General features: G+C 39.9%; 1 protein-coding gene across 1 annotated transcript in view; it reads left to right on the plus strand.

The window, feature by feature from the left end:
• SLC2A13 (solute carrier family 2 member 13) overlaps positions 1–20,104 on the plus strand; it is a 284,709-nt gene that overhangs the window by 37,214 nt on the left and 227,391 nt on the right. The window contains exon 2 of the mRNA XM_036299793.1: positions 18,540–18,699. Within this exon, the coding sequence (XP_036155686.1) occupies positions 18,540–18,699 (160 nt within the window). The remainder of the gene's footprint in view (positions 1–18,539; positions 18,700–20,104) is intronic.

The following is a 20,104-nucleotide window of genomic DNA, read 5'->3' on the forward strand; positions in this document are numbered from 1 at the left end:
CTCTATCCCAATAGAATAATCAACTTAAAGCTCATTAACTCGTTTTACCCTCCTCCCAACTTTAATTTTATTGTTGTCATGTATTTTGATTTTCCTGTGTCACAAGATATTGCTACTGGGTTTTCATAGTTTTGTTTCTTACATTTTCGTACATATTTACCACTTTCTCTGGTCTTCATTCCTTCTTGTATTTTTATTCTTCTTATGTCAAACATTTGGGTTCACTTTCCATCTGAAATCCACTTTTAGAATGTCCTTATTTAGGAATTTTGCCCTTTTTCTTGAGAGAGATTTTTTGCTGTTGGACCAAAAACCTATTGATACTTAATTTTCTTTCGGCCCACTGAAAATACCATTTTACTGTCTTCTGTGTTCCATGTGGCTGATGAGAAGGCAGCTGTCATTTACAGAAAAATTCTAACAACAGTTAGAAGATGGTCACAATACTGTGGATATTTCTTGCTTCCTACTTTTTTATTTTTAGAGAAACTAGATATATATGGGAATTTCACTTTCTTTTCTCATGTGTGATCACCTCTCATAACAAAATAAACATAACATTAAACTTGGAACATATCTGAAGAAAGGAACCTCAGGTATTGGGGGATTCTTTTTAAATTGTCCAGACAATTGTAACAAAAGGAATTTTTAAATTTTTTGCATGTACAACTACCCATTTAGGAGTTTTCTTTAGATTAAAATTAGTCCTTTGAAAACAAAAACTATAATCTTTAGTTATATACCTATTACCTATCATTTTTCTGTCATCTATTTATTTTTAGATGAATCACTCTACCTCATCATTTGTCAAGTAGTTGGATATCACTACATCTATTCTGGCTCTGTCAGTGTTTCAAAGCTGCTGGAACAGAGGAAGATAATGCCAGCATTAATGCCAGCTCATTTGTGCCAGAGCTTGGTTCTGTTGATTGAGTCAGAGTTGCCACTAGATCTACAATTAGAGTGAAAGGATGTTTATAAGCCTTGGGGTTATAAATGGAGGTTCATTTTAAATCACCTCTTCCAAAAGCCAGCTTAAGAGAGATGATACTGCCCTTTTTCCAGGCTTGTTCATTATTTGTCACATCACTTGGAGTCTACCAGGTGTACCAGTTAATAATGCGGATTTTTTTCAATAGATGGAGTTACACTATGTTGATATATATGGGATTTGATATGTATGCTATTTTGTTGTATTGACAGCAAGCTTCAAAACTTCATATGTCAAATTTGCTGAAGGTGTTAACATCATAGATACTTTTACGCTTAAAAATGTTGAATTTCATGACAAAAAGAGAGCATTTGCGGGAAGTTTTAATTTATTACTTTGTTTTGAAGAAAAGTGCTGCTGGAAGTTATCGTATACTTCGGGAAGCTTATGGTGAACATGCTCCATCTCAAGATACTTGTGAACGCTGGTTTAAACGCTTTAAAAGTGATGATTTCGATGTGAAAGACAAAGAACGTCCAGGTCAACCAAAAAAGTTTGAAGACCAACAATTACAAGCATTATTAGATGAAGATGCTTGTCAAACACAACTTGCAGAAAGATTAAACATTGCTCAGCAAACAATTTCTGATCGTTTACAAGCAATGGAAAAGATTTTAAAGGAAGGAAAATGGGTGCCACATCAACTGAACGAAAGACAAATGGAAAACCGAAAAGTCGTCAGTAAAATGTTGCTTTAATGGCATGAAAGAGAGTCTTTTTTGCATGAAATTGTGACTGGTGATGAAAAGTGGATTTATTTTGAGAATCCCAAAATCATGGGTTGATCCAGGTCAACCATCAACATCACTGCAAGGCCAAATCGCTTCGGAAAAAAGAAAATGCTTTGCGTTTGGTGGGATTAGGAAGGTGTGGCGTGTTATGAGCTTCTAAAACCAGGTGAAACCATTAACACTGATTGATACCGACAACAAATAATCAATTTGAACCACCTTTGACTGTAAAATGACCAGAATGTGCCAGAAGACACAGCAAAGTAATTTTGCTTCATGATAACGCACCATCACCTTTTAAAACCAGTAAAAGACACGTTAAAAGATCTTACCTGGGAAGTATGAACCCATCCGCTGTATTCACCAAACCTTGCTCCTTCAGATTACCACTTGTTCCGATCGATGGCACAGGCACTTTCTGAGCAGCACTTCAAAACATACGAAGAAGTGAAAAATTGGGTCTCTGAATGGTTCGCCTCAAAACAGGAAAAGTTCTATTGGGACGGTATCCACAAATTACCTGAAAGATGGGGGGAATGTGTAGTTAGCCATGGACATTACTTTGAATAAAGCATTTTTGATGTTTCTCTTGAAGTTACCATGTTTTCTTTGATTACAAAATCAACATTATTAACCGGTACAGCTAGTATTTCTAAGAGTGTTAGTGATCCATATTTACCAGCATCTTGTTCATCACCATTCATAAATGTTAAGGATTCCTACACTCTTTTTAAAACTTAGAAAAAGAAACAGTGTTGTAAAATGTTGATAAAAGTTTCAGCATGAATGATGCTTGCCATTTCAAAGAATCAACTAAACCTTTGAATTATGTATACATTCCTGGGCTTCTGAAGAACCAAATGTGAAATTTTGTCGATTAAAATGATTTTGATTGGATACTAAAGAGAACCTAAAGATTTTCCCCTCTCTGCATTCCTTTTATCATTGGACAGAACTAGCTTTTTTAAAAAAATTGATTTCAGAGAGAAGAAAGGAGGGGGAGAAAGAGATAGAAATATCAATGATGAGAGAGAATCATCGATCTGTTGCCCCCCACATACCCCAAACTGAGGATACAGCCAGCAACAGGGCATGTGCCCCTACCAGGAATTGAACCTTGACCTCTTGGTTCATAGATCGATGCTCAACCACTGAGCCACGCCAGGCTGGGCAGGAGACCTTGCTTTCTTACAGCCTGATGATACCACACTAGGGCTCCTAAAACAGGCTGTGTTTCATTTTAGTGTGGCTCTTTCTCATTCTTACCATAGCTCTTAAATGTTTTCATTTTCTATCTTGGAAAATAAGTACAAAATGTATACATGTAGAAAATAATTCCATACTTTATGGTAATAAAATAAAAGGAAATGAAAGTTAACTTGGCTGTGTTCCTCACCAACCATTTAAAATTTTATTATAGAGTTCCATGATTACCATGTATTATTAGAGAACACTGTGGGAAAGTATGTTGTGTATCATTTCAGATCCTTAAAAAAATGTGCCTTTTTCCCCTTCATTTTTACTTGGTAGTGGTTTTACTACGTATATGGATTTTTAAAAAAATATATTTTATTGATTCTTTTCAGAGAGGAAGGGAGAGGGATAGAGTTAGAAATATCGATGAGAGAGAAACATTAATCAGCTGCCTCCTGCACACTCCCCACTGGGTATGTGCCCACAACCAAAGTACATGCCCTTGACCGGAATCAAACCTGGGACCCCTGAGTCCGCAGGCCGACTCTCTATCCATTGAGCCAAACCGGTTAGGGCTTTTATGGATTTTTAAATGTAGGCAGCATAGGGATATATGCTGTAGATGGAAAGATAATAGAAAAGGTTGGTGAAGATAATAATCTGCTGGTAGGTGGCTTATATGAGTCTCATCCCTTTAAAACACTCAGGATCATTTTGTCTACTTTTTAGAGGCCCAGGAAATCATTAATAGAGACCTCTGGTTATCAAGATGGACATTGCGTTGCTCTGTGATTCTCTGCCTCTTTGAACATTAAAAAAATAAGTGGAAAACTTAAAAAATTATTCAAGCATAACGTGCTAACCAAGTAAAATATGTAGCCATTGTTACCAAGTGCTGGAAAAGAAAAAGACCAGTGCATGCTTTGAAGTGGTTATCAGACCAACCAAGAGATTCTGTGTAGTTCGAGAAGTGTTACTTAGAAACGGGAAAAGAGAGGCGCCCTGGGGAGAATGGTTGCAAGGACACTCAGTGGCTCTCTTGCTCAGCTAGATTTCTGTAGTCTGCACTAAGTGAGGGGCCGATTCTCTGAGTGGTTTATATGGAAACTTCCCTGTCCTTAAAGTTTTTGCTGTTAATCTTGGGATTGGCTTAGAGGTTATTTCAAAAACTAGAGGCTTGGTGCATGAAATTTGTGTGCGGGTATGGTTTCTAGGCCTGGCCGGCAGTCAGGGCCAATTGGGGCCTTCCTTCCCCTGGCTGCTGGCCGGGGCCTTCCTTTGTTCAGCGCCACCCCCTGGTGGTCAGCAAACATCATAGTGAGCAGTTGAACTCCCGGTTGGTCGAACTCCCGAGGGGACAATTTGCATATTAGCCTTTTATTATATAGGATAGTAAATGAGTTGTTTATTTTCTGATACTTACCCATGGCAACAGGATTTTCTAATGCTGTTTGGTAATGAAGTTGTGTAGCTTGGCACGATATAAAATACTTGGATCATAATATTTTTCCCCTAATCTGCAGTTGTTGCTTTATGGCATTTCATATTGCCTGGTTATTATTACATTATAAGTAAGCTGGGTTTTTCTTTCTGCCCTATCCATAAAAAATCACACACAAAAAAACATTTTTGTTAACTGTGCAAATCAGGAAAATTCCCAGCATATGTCTAGCTGCTACTACCTATCCCATGAGCTCATTTATTGCTTTTGTCAGGGTTTCTTTTCCAACAATATATTTTATCATTTTAATTTTCTTTGCTTCTGAAATTGATGTTCCACACTTTCTCAAACTTTATCCAGCTTTTTGTTGTTGTTTTTTATGCCTCCAATATGGTATTTCTCTAATTACTTACATATTCTGCTATTAAATTTTTAGTGATCTTGCAATCCTTTCTTACCCTACCCATTTCCCAGTTCAGTTTCATTCTGTCATCTTTTTACTTAAGCCAATTCCTTCCTGTGGCTCTCTGTTCCTGCTTTTAAGGCAGGACTAGACCTTATATTGAACAGCTTAAAATTTTTTGGGGGTGTGTGTGTGTTCATATATTATTTTGCTATGTTAATATTTCCTTTAATAGTTTCTTCTATTTTATTTCTGAACCCTTTATATCTATTGCATGAAAATTTCTACAACCACATCTTAGCCCTGGGCTTATTTTATTATAAAATATACACGTTTCTTGTATATTTTATCTATACCTATTCAGTTATAATCTGTATTCAGATGATTCACAGCCTTTTAGCTCCTATTTAGTTCTACGTTGTTTGTTGTCCTTAAACATTTACCTCTAGATTAGATGTCACATAGAGCTAAATATGACAGAGTACCCTTATGTGCCTATTTGCTAAATTCACTACCTTGAGACAGATGCATTGATTTCTTATTATACGTTCTGCATTCCATTTGTCAGGTTTAAAACATACTGCTTCTACTATTGAGGCATTTCATACAGCTATTTTTTCTGTATTACCTCTAAATGCTGTTTAAAGAGCTCTCTTACATATCTGTTAATACCTTATCTTGCTCTCTCTCCTCATCAAGAAATTATTTCCTTCTCTGTCCTTTTTCTGCCTTCTTCATCTCTCTGTTCTAGGACCACTTCTCTTCATTTGAATACTGGAATATTATACTGCTACTTAAAATGATCTGGTATTACAAGGGTGCCAGACCTACAAGTGTGCAGGTTGTTGTACATGGCTACGTAGGGATATGTCTAGTTTGGCCACTTTCCTTGATCTGCAGAACATGTAATTATTATGTAATCAGCTTAATACCTTGTATCTTATACTCTCTGGACATCCGTATTTATGGTACCTGTCTAGTTTATGGAAGAAGTTTGAGACCCCTTTTCAGAAAAGACTGTTTAAAGAGAAGGTAAATATTCACAATATAGTAAGTTAAAGTTACAAGCTTATGGAAAAACCATTGCAAGTTATAACCAATTTTTTTTTTTAACCAAATTTTAATAGTGGTTGTCTATGGGTAGTGTGATTTTTATTTACCTTATTTCTTATCTGTAGTTTCCAAAATTTCCTTAATGAGTAATGTTTTTAGTGTAAAAACCAGTCAACTAACAATAACTTAAAAGGATATGGTTTTATGTATGTATCCCATTGTTCTTCCATTCAACAAGATCTGTGCTTGACACTTAGGGAAGTTGTATTTCAGAAGATGTGAGAGATATCAAGAATGAGCTTGTGGCCCTGCCAGGAGAACAATGAGATACAGTCTCTACTGAGAAGTTATTAGTAAAAGACATGAGCTGCCCTGAATTGAAGTGCTGATGATGTGTTCATAATGCTCTGTTAAGAGATTTTAAACACCATAGAACCTTACCTCTGCTAGTTATTCCCATGGGTATGCCCCGGGTCTTCTGTTGTAGGCATTTTGTGTTGTACATATTTTCATCACTTTGGGGCTTATTTCTCTTTGAAGCTGTTCAGCACTATTTTTGTGCGTGCCTTAGACCTTACGGTTAGAAAAAACCAAAACTGAATTTTAGAGTACTAACAACCTGGTCACTGTAGGCACTTGACGTTAGCAGACATCCCCATCGTGGGCAGGACAGAAAAGCCAAAACAAATGCAGTGAGGGGATACTGTTTGTTCAGGCAGATTCTCTCTTTATTACAACCCTTTTCTAGAGTTCATAGAGTAATAATTTACCAAGTGAATGAGGACATCATAATCTTTCTTGTTCAAGCAGCATTATTATAAAAAGGTAGCTTCATGTGCTTCTGAGAAGCTAATTAGTTGCTATCTGGCTTATCATGCTGAGATGCTGCTGTGATTCATGGTCTTTACCCTTCACAGATTTTTCTAATGTTGTTTGGTTATGAAATTATTTATATTTGTGACTCAGGGCTTTAAAAGGGCTTCCAGCAGCTTTTGTAAGCCAACTTCTGCACTCAGAAGTGTTTTGTGCTGCTTATGGTGAATCAGCTTGGCAGTATGAAAGTGCGTGAATCCAGTTTCACTGCGTTGTCTGAGGTGCGATTTTCTGGTAAAACTCCTTGCGAAGCATGATAATGAGTTTTCCTTATGTAGACCTTTTGATCCTGTAAGAAACAAACTTTTCTTATGTACAGTTTTAAACAGTATTCAGAAACAGTACCAACACAGTGTTTTTTTGTGGTTCTGTTTATTCTAATATGCCTTTAACAGGAACTTGGGCCACTACTTTCCTTATGTTAATTTCAATTTTTTTATTTTTAAAAATTTATCTTGATTGTTACAAGTTATACAATACATTTTTTAAAAATGGAAAAAAAAAATAAAACCCATTGACACCTTCTAGCCTGCCCCCTCCCCTCACCATAGGCCTGTACCACACTATTCATGAGTTTAGTACAATGATTAAGAATTTGTCCTTGCCCAGCCAGTATGTCTTAGTGGTTGAGCGCAGACCTATGAGCCAGGAGGTCACAGTTTGATTTCCCAGGTTGTGGGCCCAGGTTGTGGGCTCGACCCCCAGGGTGGGCCATGCAGGAGGCAGCCGATCAGTGATTCTCTCTCATCATTGGTGTTTCTATCTCTCTCCCTCTCCCTTCTTCTCTGAAATCAATAAAAAAATATTTTTTTAAAAAGAATTTGTTCTTTATCAGACATTTATTTTATTTGATTAGTGATTGTTGGGTGTGTGTGTGTGTGTGTGTGTGTGTGAGTTTTCTACCCTTCTAGGTTCTTTTACCCAGAAGGTAATTCATCATAAGATGACTAACAAGAGGAAATAACCAAATTTAATTACATACATACCATGTAGGGGAACCCCACATACATGAGAGAGTCAAACACTACACATACAAGAGAGGTTCAGATACAGAAAGTTAAAATGAAGTATATATGACATTCTGAGCTAAGGATGAGGTAAAATGCCTTGGGCTTCAGAGGGGAGGAAGGTCATTTGAAGGATAAGAGCAGATATTCAGTACCATGCCCTATTAAGTCATAGAAAGTTGTTTCTGGTTATATCTCACTAGAGTCCCGGTGCATGAAATTCGTGCACGGAGGGGGCGTTCCTCAGCCCGGCCTGCACCCTATCCAATCTGGGATCCCTCGGGAACTGTCCGACTTTCAGTTTAAGCCCGAACTCTGTGGGATCAGGCCTAAACCGGCAGTCGGACATCCCTCTTGCAATCTGGGATGACTGGCTCCTAACCATTCGCCTGCCTGGTCACCCCTAACCCCTCTGCCTGCCAGCCTGATTGCTCCTATCTTGCCCCCTGCTTGCCTAATCGCCCCTAACCTCTCTGCCTGCCTGCCTGATCTCCCCTAACTGCTCTCCCCAGCTGGCCTGATCTTGCTCCTAACAGCTCTCCCCTGCCAGCCTAATTGCCTCTAACTGCCCTCCCCTGCCAGCCTGATCTCGCCTCCAACTGCCCTCTTCTGCCGGCCTGATCTCACCCCCAACTGCCCTTCCCTGCAGGCCTGATCTTGCCCCCAACTGCCCTCCCCTGCCAGCCTGATCGCCCCTAATGGCCTCTGCCTCGGCCCCCCACCACCGTGACTTTGTACAGAAGAAAGTTGGACATCTGGAAGATGGCCAATCGACCCAGTCTAATTAGTATATTACCCTTTTAGTAGTATAGGTAGATTATATAGGATAGGATTGCTTAAATGGAGGGGAAAAGCCTTTTTCAGCAGGAGGAGATGCTCTTGGCAGACAAAAACACATAATCCCTATATCTGGACTGATAGCCATATGCACTACACTGCCAAACCGGTCATTAAAAAATTGAATCGCTTTCTTATACCTTACACCAAACAGCTGTTGTCCTTAAAACCCCTCCTCAGCCGCCACCTTAGGTCCTGCCTTCGCATTTCATCCAGAGTAGGTTCTGATTGGTCGGTTTCTATGCCAGTCAGCATCTCCAGGCCTATCTCTGGGCCTGATCATAGAGGGGGTGCTGATCAGCAGCTGACCCGGGCTGCTGGCCAGCGGGCTGAACTGCTGACCTCTGGGGGAGAGAGAGAGGCTTGGCTGCTGGTGAGGCCCAGAGAGAGAAGCAAGGTCTGATCACCGGCCAGCAGCTGCTGCTGCTGCTGATCAGCCCTGCCTCCCCGCCCCCCCCCCCCCCCCCCCAGAGGTCAGCAGTTCAGCCTGCTTGCCTTCTGTGCCCACAGCCTGGCTTTCGGTCGAGCCTTCGGTCATTTTGGATGTTACAACCCTGGCTTTTTATATCTAGAGAGATTAATTTTAAAGCCCTTAATTTAAATTCTTTAAAGGGAGAAAGTGATAAAAGTTTCTCTTGAGCCCTCAGGGTCTTGGTTGCCTCCAGGTCAAAATAATTCACATGCCAAAGTGCTCATCTTGGGGAGGCCTGTTCTGAACCCCTTCAGTGGAATAGGGAAGAAAACAAAACCTCTTCGTAGAATCTGCTAAACTTTAACTATCACCAATTACATCCATTTATAAAGCACATAATTCTTAATTTTGTGGAATCTCATATAAACTGTTCTTCATTAGAACAGTGAGTTTTGTCTGGGGAGAGAATTCCATGTGTTTCTCTAGAATAGATTTTGGGGGTGATATAGCCTTAATGTCCAAGGTTTTTCATAACTGGTCATGTTTGGAAATCCATCAATTGCGGTTTGCATGGTTTGTTTTATTGATAGCAAGGCAGGTTAACAGGGCCTGTAAAATATGTATATTGAATGGATGTGAGCCTAGTGAACATGAGTCTACTACTCTTCCTGATCACCAGCATTTGTTCATTTAGTTCTCCATTTTCATAAAGCAGCTTTATGGGTTCAAACTTGTCTAGCTTGAAATTATACAACTAATCACATTTAGTTCCCGGTTTTCTGAGTAATTCATCTTTAGCATGACACCTGGTGGCAGTAAGTCACATCGCAGGCCTTCCTGCTCCTGGAAGTTCATGTGTGCTAGCTAAGGAAATAGGGCCCAAAAGATCAAGTTCCTGAGAACTTTACAAAGAGTCACCTTCTGAACAGAGGCTTGACACTCAGTCCTGGAGTGGCACATTGCAAAGATTAGGAAGCGTAGATCTGAGACCCACTTTGATGTTAATTTGCTGTGATGTGACTTTCTGAAAATCTCTTCCTGTCTGCCTCTAAGGCTGGGTTTCTGTACTTTCCTAGGGGGGATGATGAATATCTGTCCCGCCTATCTATTGATAGGATGACCTTATGTAATAATGCAAAATGGTATCATGAAAAGACTTTAGAAATAACATGGTATTCAAGGATATGGTTGATGCTTGCTGGCTGCTCCTGCTCCGTTTCTTTTACCAGCAGTTCCTTAAATAGTGCCATTTTTCTGGACTCAGTTCTAGGCGTTCTTCTCACATGTCTTTTTGGGAGTTTGCCTCCATTCCCGTGGTTCCTGTTATGTGCACCAGCCACACAGAACCACCTTCGAAACTCCAGATATTTGTATAATTCCCAAACCCTGCCTAGCCCAGTCTCAGTATGGAGTTGCATTTTAAAAAGTATAGTCCAGCAAGTCAAAGCAGTTGAAAAATAATAATATTCTTGTGTCTTGAAGATTATAATAGCATGTAGAGTGCAACTCAGCAATATTTCTTAAAATCTGTTCTCTCTCACATCCCTCAGTCAAGCTTCAGTCAATCCCTTTGTAATAGGCTCCCAGTGTTTCCCATACTGACCATGAGCCTCACATAATTCTCTCCAGTCTTTTTTTTCAGTTGAACTTCTTCCCACAACTAAGATCTTTGACCCATGTTTCCTTTATCTTTTTTTCTCTTGTCTAGCATGAAAACAGCTCAAGAACTAGGCTGACAAAGACCAAATTTTTCCTAAGGATGAATGAGAGGTTGCTTATTTTGGCAGAGGCCCTTATTGGGTAGGAGAAGAGAGGGAGGTTGGGAACATTCGCATGTAAGTAATCTATATTCCCAGCACACTTACAGAGTGGTCTGCTTGCTGTCTGTATACTTCATGAAGCACCTCTTTCCCAACCTAAAACTTGACCTTATTATGGTCCACCCATGCTGGGGTCCTGCCCCAGCAGGTCCAGGGGTCCCCAAAGGTGTGGACGGAGTCGGCGAAGAAGGAATGACACGGAGACAGCGTTCAGTTGATCAGCAGCCTAGCCAGGATCTCTAGCCAAGTTCTGGTTAGGATCTCCAGCGAAGTTCTGGTTCAGATCTCCAGCCAGGTTCTGTGTCCATGTTCTCTTGCTAGGTTCTCCAGGTTCTCCAGCCAGGTTCTGTAGCCATGTTCCCTCGCTAGGTTCTCCAGCCAGGTTCAGTCACCAGGTTCTAGTCAGGTTCTCTTGCCAATTTCTGTAGTCAGGTTCAGTCCAGGATCTTTTGCCATGTTCTCTCCAGCAAAGTTCTTCTGTCTCTAAGTTCTGTGTAGGTTCTGTCTTCTTAGTTCTGTCTTGTTACATCTGTATTTATACCAGTTGATTCCAATCCTATCAATCTCTATTCCAAAGGTTAGGGCATTTCTTATCTCCATTCCAAGGAGTAAAGATTATGTAGCTTAAGCATGATTGTTCATAGTTAAAGTGATTAATTACCCGCCTGGCACTTAGTTAAGAGGTTTTATTCCCTCCCTAACTTCAGGGGAAAATCCCTACCTGGGGAAACAACCTTTCTCAGAGAGGTGACCTTGGTTAAAACACATAGTGCCAAGAAGGTGAGCAAACATATTAAGAACAGTATGCCATATATGCCAGGTCCCCTGAAACAGCAAGCATGGACCGGCTCCCGGCACACCCACACTTGCTTCTCCTCCAGTATCCCTTATCTTTATGAAAAGCACCCATCAAACTAGTGGTTTACTTTGGACATCTGAACATCATCCTTGAATTCTTCCTGTCCTCATCCTTCACATTCCATCCAAATTATCTTTAGCCTAAGTACAAAATACATAATTCTAGGAACTCTCCTCTTTACTCCATTTCTAGTGTTGTCATTACTCATTGCTCTCCTACAATCAGTTTTCCCCACTCCAAACAAAGTGATGCTTTAACACAGTCCTCAAACTTTTTAAACAGGAGGCCAGTTCACTGTCCCTCAGACCGTTGGAGGGCCGGACTATAGTTTAAAAAAAAACTATGAACAAATTCCTATGCACACTGCACATATCTTATTTTGAAGTAAAAAAACAAAACGGGAACAAATACAATATTTGTATTTGCATGTGGCCCGCGGGCCGTAGTTTGAGGACCCCTGCTTTAACACATAAATCTGATTGTGACCTTTTCTCCTTTACATTATTCGAAGTCTTCTTAGTACCAAACCCTTAATATAGCTTCTGCGATTGTGAATTGCCTGGTTGGTCTCTGCCCACGTCCCCAGAAATCATCTCCCTCCCCAGGATGCATTTCTTCCTGCCTTAAGGCTTTTGTCTAAGCTGGTCTGATTGTCTAAATATATCTCACCTTCCACACTCCCATCTAGCTTAGCTTCCTCATTCCCCTGATCTTGGCTTAAATATAGCCACATCCAAGGCTTTTCTGATTCCTCCTCCTGTCCCTTTGTCATTCATGTCCCCCACACTTCCCCTTTGGTGTGACCCATCACACTGGAAATGTAATTACTTGCTCAAACACATTTTTCTCAGCAAATCCTCAGGACAGAGGGCATGTCCTTCTCCTGTTAGAGCACTCTGTCCCCAGTTCTTAACACAGTGGCCAGCTCAGGTCAGGGATTCAGTGGATGCTCGCTGCTAAATGGATGCTACTTCTATGATCTGTGCCCTGTATGCCTCTCCCAGTTCATTTCTACACATATTTGGCCTCACACTTTCTGTGCAGCCTTTGAGAAACCCATGCCATTTTATATTTTTGTAAGCTCATGCTCTTTTCTGCAGAGTTGTCTGCCCAGCCTTTCCTCGCTATCACCTAATCGTTGTCAGCGTGCAGCAATGTCAGCATCAAAAGATAGGATGCAGTGTGTAGCTGTGCTGTGACCCTTACCATGTTACTTTGAAAGTTTTTATTTGGCTGCATGTTTTTTTTGAGTAGGCTTTCTGTGTTGCTTCCTTTAGGGAAGGGACCTCATTTTATTTATGCATTATTTTGATAATCCCAGCACTTAACACAGGTCAGACTGAAATACTACTGATAATATTAACTGCTTTCTGTATGCTAGGCACGTTTTAAGTGCTTTATTCTATCAACTCACTGAATTTTCCCAACTTCTATGGAAGAGTTACTTTTATTCTTTCTATTATATGGATGAGGAACTGGAGACCCAGAAAGGTTAAGTTGTCCAGACTTAACCAGCTGGTATAGGGCAAGGCTGGAATTTAAAACCACTGGTTGCAGAGCCTGCCCTCATCTGTGGTGGTCAGTCAGTGGAGTCTAGTGCTTTCAAAGCGGGTTCTGGATCTCATTGTCTGCTGCAAATTCTAGTTCTTCCACTTTACCTACTCAATTGTGAGACTTGAGGTAAAGTCCTTCTCTGCAAATGGGCATAATTATTTGTCCTTTAAAGGGATGTTCCGAGGATTAGATAAAATAATCCGTTTATGTAAAGTATCTAATGCAGCGGTTCGCAACCTGTGGGTCGTGACCCCTTTGGCGGTCTAATGACCCTTTCACAGGGGTCACCTAAGACCATCCTGCATATCAGATGTTTACATTACGATTCATAATAGTAGCAACATTGCAGTTATGAAGTAGCAATGAAAATAATTTTATGGTTGGGTCACAACATGAGGAACTGTATTTAAAGGGCCAGAAGGTTGAGAACCACTGATCTAATGGAATGTAAGTAGTTGTAACAGTGCTAAGTCACTGTGAGCACCCATTAGACAGATCTTTTAGGGTTCTTTCCAACAATTCATCAAGTTTGTCTTTTTATAGTTCTTCAATCTTTTCCCTCTGTCATTATCTGTTACTTTTCATTGTTGTGGTGCTTATTTATTGTATTTTATTTTTTTTGTTAATCTTCACCTAAGGATATTTAGAGAGAGTGGAAGGGAGGGAATGGAACAGAGAGAGAGAGAAGAGAAGCATTGATGTGAGAGAAATAAATCGATTGGTTGCCTCCTGCACCCACCCTGACCAGGGCCAGGGATTTAGCCTGCAACCAGAATTGAAACTGTGACCCTTCGGTCTGAGGGCCAACGTTCTATCCACTGAGCAAAACTGGCTAGGGTATGGTGTTTATTTTTAATCAACCCTTATAAAGGTCTGGGGACTTCTCTGAAGTTCCTATTGAGTAAAATCGATGAGCTTCTTAACAAACATGTGCTGCCCAAAGCCACGGACCAGATTTCCACACTCCCACCTGTGGGCTCGATGGCTGAGTAAATATCTCTGGCTAAAGACAGCAGCTGAATTCCTGTTCACAGCCAGACCAAAGCAGAAAAAGAAATCCAAACATCAGTGACTGTTGTCTGATTTTTAAAAAGTTTAATCATAAAAGAACTAAACGGAATAGCTAACATTTGCTCCAGGTGTTTCCTCTTTCCAAGTTAGATGAAAGCCATTTTAGGGTGGGCTGTGCTATTAAATTGATTAGCTGTCAGATGGAAATTTTTAGCAGTTTAGGCGCTGATTTAATTGTACAGACTACAGTACTTTGTTTACTAACTCATGTTTATTATTTCATGAAACTCATACAGTCATAAGAAACTTTTCATCATTGCCATGAGTTGACAGAGACTAATAACATTGGTGGAAACTACAGAGTATATAATTTACTGGTCTGAATTCTGTGCAAGCCTAGTAACCACTTACCAGTAGTTATGCAATAATCCAGTGAATGTTTCAGAAGCAGGTATATATTACTTAAAGAAATTTTGTCTCTGTCCATTTTATTCACTTTGCTCAAAGATAGAACAAAGTAAATAAATATATTTAAAATAGGTGAAATTGGAGACAATTGTGGCATCAGGAGGGAATTTAATCCATGGAATACATACCAGGAAGTCTAAAACACTCGATAGAGGTGGGCCTCTCTGCCTACACAGAGCGGGACATAAGGGAACTATGTGATTTATAGTGCCAATAAATAAACACAAATCAGTTATTGAGAAGCACAACTATTACAATTCGAGAGACAAGAGAGAAATGTCTCTTGTTGTCCAGAGTGGTAAACAGTACTATCAACAGCCCCTGTCGGGAAAACACATCAACAGATTTCTTAATTCAGCCAGCTTCACTACAAGCTACTTTTGGGCATCAGGCAAACCAATTCATTAAAAATCATTCTAGATGCATCTGTTATGCAATCCATTGATGTTCTGATTTAATCTTGGGATCGGTTTATAGTATCTACAGATATTTTTTCTTAGTTAATCCTGATTTTTTTTTTTTTTCCTGAACTACTGGTGAGTATTGATTAGCTGCTAGTTTTAGGTTAAAAATTGGAAGTGCCACTGGGAAGTGAGCTAGATAATAGCCAGCAAGGCCAAGATTTTCTTTAAGTAATGATTTTGGATTGGCTCAAAATTGTGGCCTGTAGAACTGCAGTTTTATAAATACATGGTGAACATCAGGGTCACCTGAAGGATTTTGAAAAGACAGGCTCATCTCCCAACTCTGTAGTCGTCTGGGGTTGGTGAGGTGAGGAAATCTTTATTTAAAAAAAAAAAATAAAAACGCCACATAAATGATTCTAGTGATCAATGAAGTTGGAGAACTACTACCATAGATTATGCTGCATTGATTTTAGTTAGAAGAAAATTTAAAACAGGTATAACCAAATACATCTAAGCAATAAAAACTGTCTATTTTATGGTTAAGAGTATCTGTTTTTTAAAACTGCAAATTCCCAAAGTACTGTCCATTGTAAACTATTTCTGAAATGTACACCTAGACAATTGAGTAAGGTGATTTAATGTATGGATCTCTTATTAGTAAATTAAGAGTTTTGGTGTGTCTGCTGGAAATGATGACTTTGAATAGTTACTATGTATTAATAATTTTTAAAAAAATCTTTATTGCTCAGATTATTACAGATGTTCCTCTTTTTTCTCCCCATAGCTCCCCTCCACCTGGTCCCCCCCCACTCCAGGCCTTCCTCCCCCCCTCCCCCACCTCGTCCATAGGTGTAAGCTCTTTGTCCAATCTCTTCCCGTACCACCACAACCCCTTCCCCCTCGAGAATTGTCAGTCTGCTCCCTTTCCATGCCCCTGATTCTTTTACATTCACCAGTCTGTTCTGTTCATCAGGGTTTTGATTTTTAGGTTCACTTGTTGATAGATATGTATTTGTTGTCACTTTGTTCATAATTTTTTAACTTTACCTTTTTCTTCTTCCTCTTCTTAGAGAATACCCTTCAGCATTTCATATAATACTGGTTTGGTGGTGATCAACTCCTTTAGCTTTTCCTTATCTGTGAAGCTCTTTATCTGACCTTCAATTCTAAATGATAGCTTTGCTGGGTAGAGTAATCTTGGTTGTAGATTCTTGCTATTCATCACTTTGAATATTTCATGCCACTTCCTTCTGGCCTGCATAGTTTCTGTTGAGAAATCAGCTGACAGTCATATGGGTACTCCCTTGTAGGTAACTGTTTTTCTCTTGCTGCTTTTAAGATTCTGTCTTTGTCTGTTGCCCTTCACATTTTAATTATGATGTGTCTTGGTGTGGTCCTCTTTGGATTCCTCTTGTTTGGGGTTCTCTGCGCTTCCTGGACTTGTAAGTCTATTTCTTTCACCACGTAGGGGAAGTTTTCTGTCATTATTTCTTCAAATAGGTTTTCAATATCTTGCTCTTTCTCTTCTTCCTGAACCCCCGTAATTCGGATGTTGGTACGCTTGAACTTGCCCCATAGGCTCCTTACACTATCTTCATATTTTTGAATTCTTTTTGTTTTTCCGGTTGGGTGTTTTTTGCTTCTTCGTATTTCATATCTTTGACTTGATTCTTGGGATCCTCTAGTCTGCTGTTGGATCTCTGTATATTATTCTTTATTTCAGTCAGTGTATGCTTAATTTCTGATTAGTCCTTTTTCATATCCTTGAGGGTCTCACTAAATTTCTCTGAGGTTTCTAGAAGATTCTTGAGTAACCTTATAACCGTGGTTTTGAACTCTATATCCAGTATTTTTATTTTATCCATTTCTTTCATTTGTGACTTTTTCATTGTGTCTGCATTTTGGCTGCTTTTCTGTGTTTATTTCTATGTACTGGGTAGCTGCTAAGTCTCCTTGAGTTGATAGATATGGCCTTGTGTGGTGGTATCCTATAGGGCCCAGGGCCTCAGCCTCCCCAGTCACCTGCGGTGGACACTCTTGGTGCACCCCTTTGTGGGCTGTTTGCACAGTCTTGTTGTAGTTAACGCGTGATTGCTGTTGGTATCACTGGGAGGAATTGACCTCCAGGCCAGTTGGCTGTGATGACCAGCTGTGTCTACACTGGAAGATCAGTTGCGTAGGAGACACCCTTATGGGGCAGGACTTTCTTCAGTGGGGCTTTGGTGCTCACTGATTCTGCCCCTTGAGTGTGTTTCTTATGGATGTGAAGAGTTGTAATCCAGTATGGTCTCACTCTGACCACTGGGTACACTGGCCCTTGGATCTCCAAGGAGATGCAAGGTCAGCCACTGTCTGGGGCCGCCCAACAGGAGCTACAGAGACATATGCAGATTCCTCCTCTTTGTATGGGGTTTGGAAGTGCCCAGATGAGGCCCAGCTGTGAAGCAAGGCAGGCTGCTGCTTCTGGCCTTGGGCCTTCTTTTGGAAGCTCTGGGGCTCTCTGACCCAGCTGCAGTTTGACAGGTTTTAATCAGAGAAAGGACAGGCCATTCATATGCAAAAGCTAATGCACACAGCTTGGGTGGGGTTGCAAATTGGGTAGGGCGGAGTCTCTGGGAATCACCAGGGCGGAGCAAACAGCAGTGGCTGCCAGTCAGCCCTGCACCAGAGAGGTCCCCGAGTCTCCATGTCCCATGCCCCTCATGCAAGAACAATGATCACTGCAAGCACCTCTGAGAGAAGCCGCCCTCGCATTCCTGTCCTGATGCCGGACAGTCCAGTTTCTCCCCGTATGTGTCTGGGTCCCCCAGAGTCTCGCCTGGAACGAGTTCAGAGCAAGCGGGAGCTTGTATCTCCCTCCCGATTAAAAGAGCAGTACATCCAGGTGACAGCACATTCCATGCCTCCACACCTCTTACCAGTCTCAATGTGCTTTTTTAACCTCTCTAGTTGTGTAACTTCCATTCAGCCAGCTTTCCTGCGGTTCGGGGTGGTCGTCGTTCTGCCTTTTAGTTGTAATTTTGATGTGGTTGTGAGAGGCAGCAAGTATAGGTGTTTACCTATGCCGCCATCTTGGTTCTCCTCCTCATTAATAATTTTTTATTCTCACCATTGTCTAATTACATTTTCCATATAAGGCTAAAATATTTTAATAATTAGATTCAATCCAGGGAGCATTTTCCCATTTTTGGACCTTAAAAAATTATAAAACATACTTCGATGCAATCTAAAGTTATCTGAGATCTCTAGAGGCACTTCAGATAATATGAAAAATGATACTCAGAGACTGGTATCTTGAATACATCTTTACTTATCTGCAGTAGTCACCAGTTACAAAGAGAATCTTTAAATACGTGGTGGACCTTGTTAAAAGTAGAGCACCAAGCTTGATGTGTGTCCTAATCTAGCATAAATATTTATAACAACAGAAAAAATCTTGAGAAAGTGTCTTATGTTTACTTTTCATTGTTCCTTACAGGCATTGCTTCTATGACGGTGCCAGTGTACATTGCTGAGGTCTCACCACCCAACTTAAGAGGTCGATTAGTCACCATTAATACCCTCTTCATCACAGGAGGCCAGTTCTTTGCAAGTGTTGTTGATGGAGCCTTCAGTTACCTCCAGAAGGATGGATGGAGGTCTGTAAACAATTCTTACAGTTAATTTTCAAATAAATCATGATATTAGGGGATGGGAGGACATTGAGAAATGAGAGGAAAAAGATAACGGAGTATTTTGAATCATTATAGCGAAATTCTAAGAGGGTGGCATTCAGCAAAATTGAAAGTAGACAAGAAGTTGATACTTATTTTAATGACAAGACGAGGAACCTACCATTGAGAATTGATATTTACAGAGTTTTTTAGCATTTAGGTGACATTTCTCACCCTGTGTGTAATCTTTTGTAATATTTGTTTAAAAATGAATGCAGCAATAAATATGCATGGAGTTCTTGAATGGTATCAGTGATTAACAAGCTGTTTATGAACTGCAGATAAAGCTAACATCTTTTGGATTTAGGAGGCTACACATTCTGATCTGAATGAAAGAAAACCCAGTCTTTAAAGCTATAGATTTAGCTATACTATATAAAAGATGTTGATATATATACATTTAAAAGACACGAATTATTTTTTTCACTATTTGTTTGATTTTGAATCAAAAGAGATGAGAAAAATGTTTTTAAAACTGCTTTAAAATACATTCAAATTGAATATTGTAAAAACAAACTAATTTTAAGCTTAAAGATAGTATAGGCTCTAAATTTTTATATCATAGTATTCAAAGCAACAAATTCATGTAAGTGTTCCAGGGAGATTTTATTAAAAGGCATAATAGGCTGCACAAAATTCTCTATTTATTGAGCATCTAATCTGTATAGATCCAGGGAATAAAATATTGAACAAGTCATACTCTAGTATTTATTTGCATGGTGATTACAATATTGAAATTAATTCTTTTTTAGAAAATACTTATTTGTTGATTTTAGAGAGAAAGAGGAAGGCCGAGGAGAGAAAGAAAGAGAGAGAGAGAGACATCAGTTTGTCATTCCACCTATTTATGCATTCAATGGTTGCTTCTTGTATGTGCCCTGGCCAGGGATGGAACCTGCAACATTTTATTGGGACGACGCTCTCACCAACTGCGCTACCCAACCAGGGCTTGAAGTTAATTCTTAACAGTTTAAGAAAAAGAATTAAATTCATTGTGGATGTAGGGAATTAAACTTGTATGTAAGCAGCACAATAAATCATATGGCTTAGGATGAGCCATTAAAAACTTAGCCTGAAGTTTTATTAAAAGTCACCTGAGAAAACTCATTGAAGCCAATTAGGACTTATATTTGTCAGGACCATTAAAGAGAAGACACAGTTCTTAAGAAACATTAGCTTTGCCTGCCTCTGTTGCTAAACTGCTTTCTACCTTTCTCTGCCAAAGTTAAGAAGCAGGAAATTTCATCTCCGCCCCCCTCACACACACACTCTGTAGATGAACAGGAAGAGGGAGATGATAACTTATGAGCATAACCTAATATTTTGAGTT

Source organism: Myotis myotis, unplaced genomic scaffold (genome assembly GCF_014108235.1).
Source record: "Myotis myotis isolate mMyoMyo1 unplaced genomic scaffold, mMyoMyo1.p scaffold_m19_p_3, whole genome shotgun sequence".
In the NCBI taxonomy this organism is placed as follows: Eukaryota; Metazoa; Chordata; class Mammalia; order Chiroptera; family Vespertilionidae; genus Myotis; species Myotis myotis.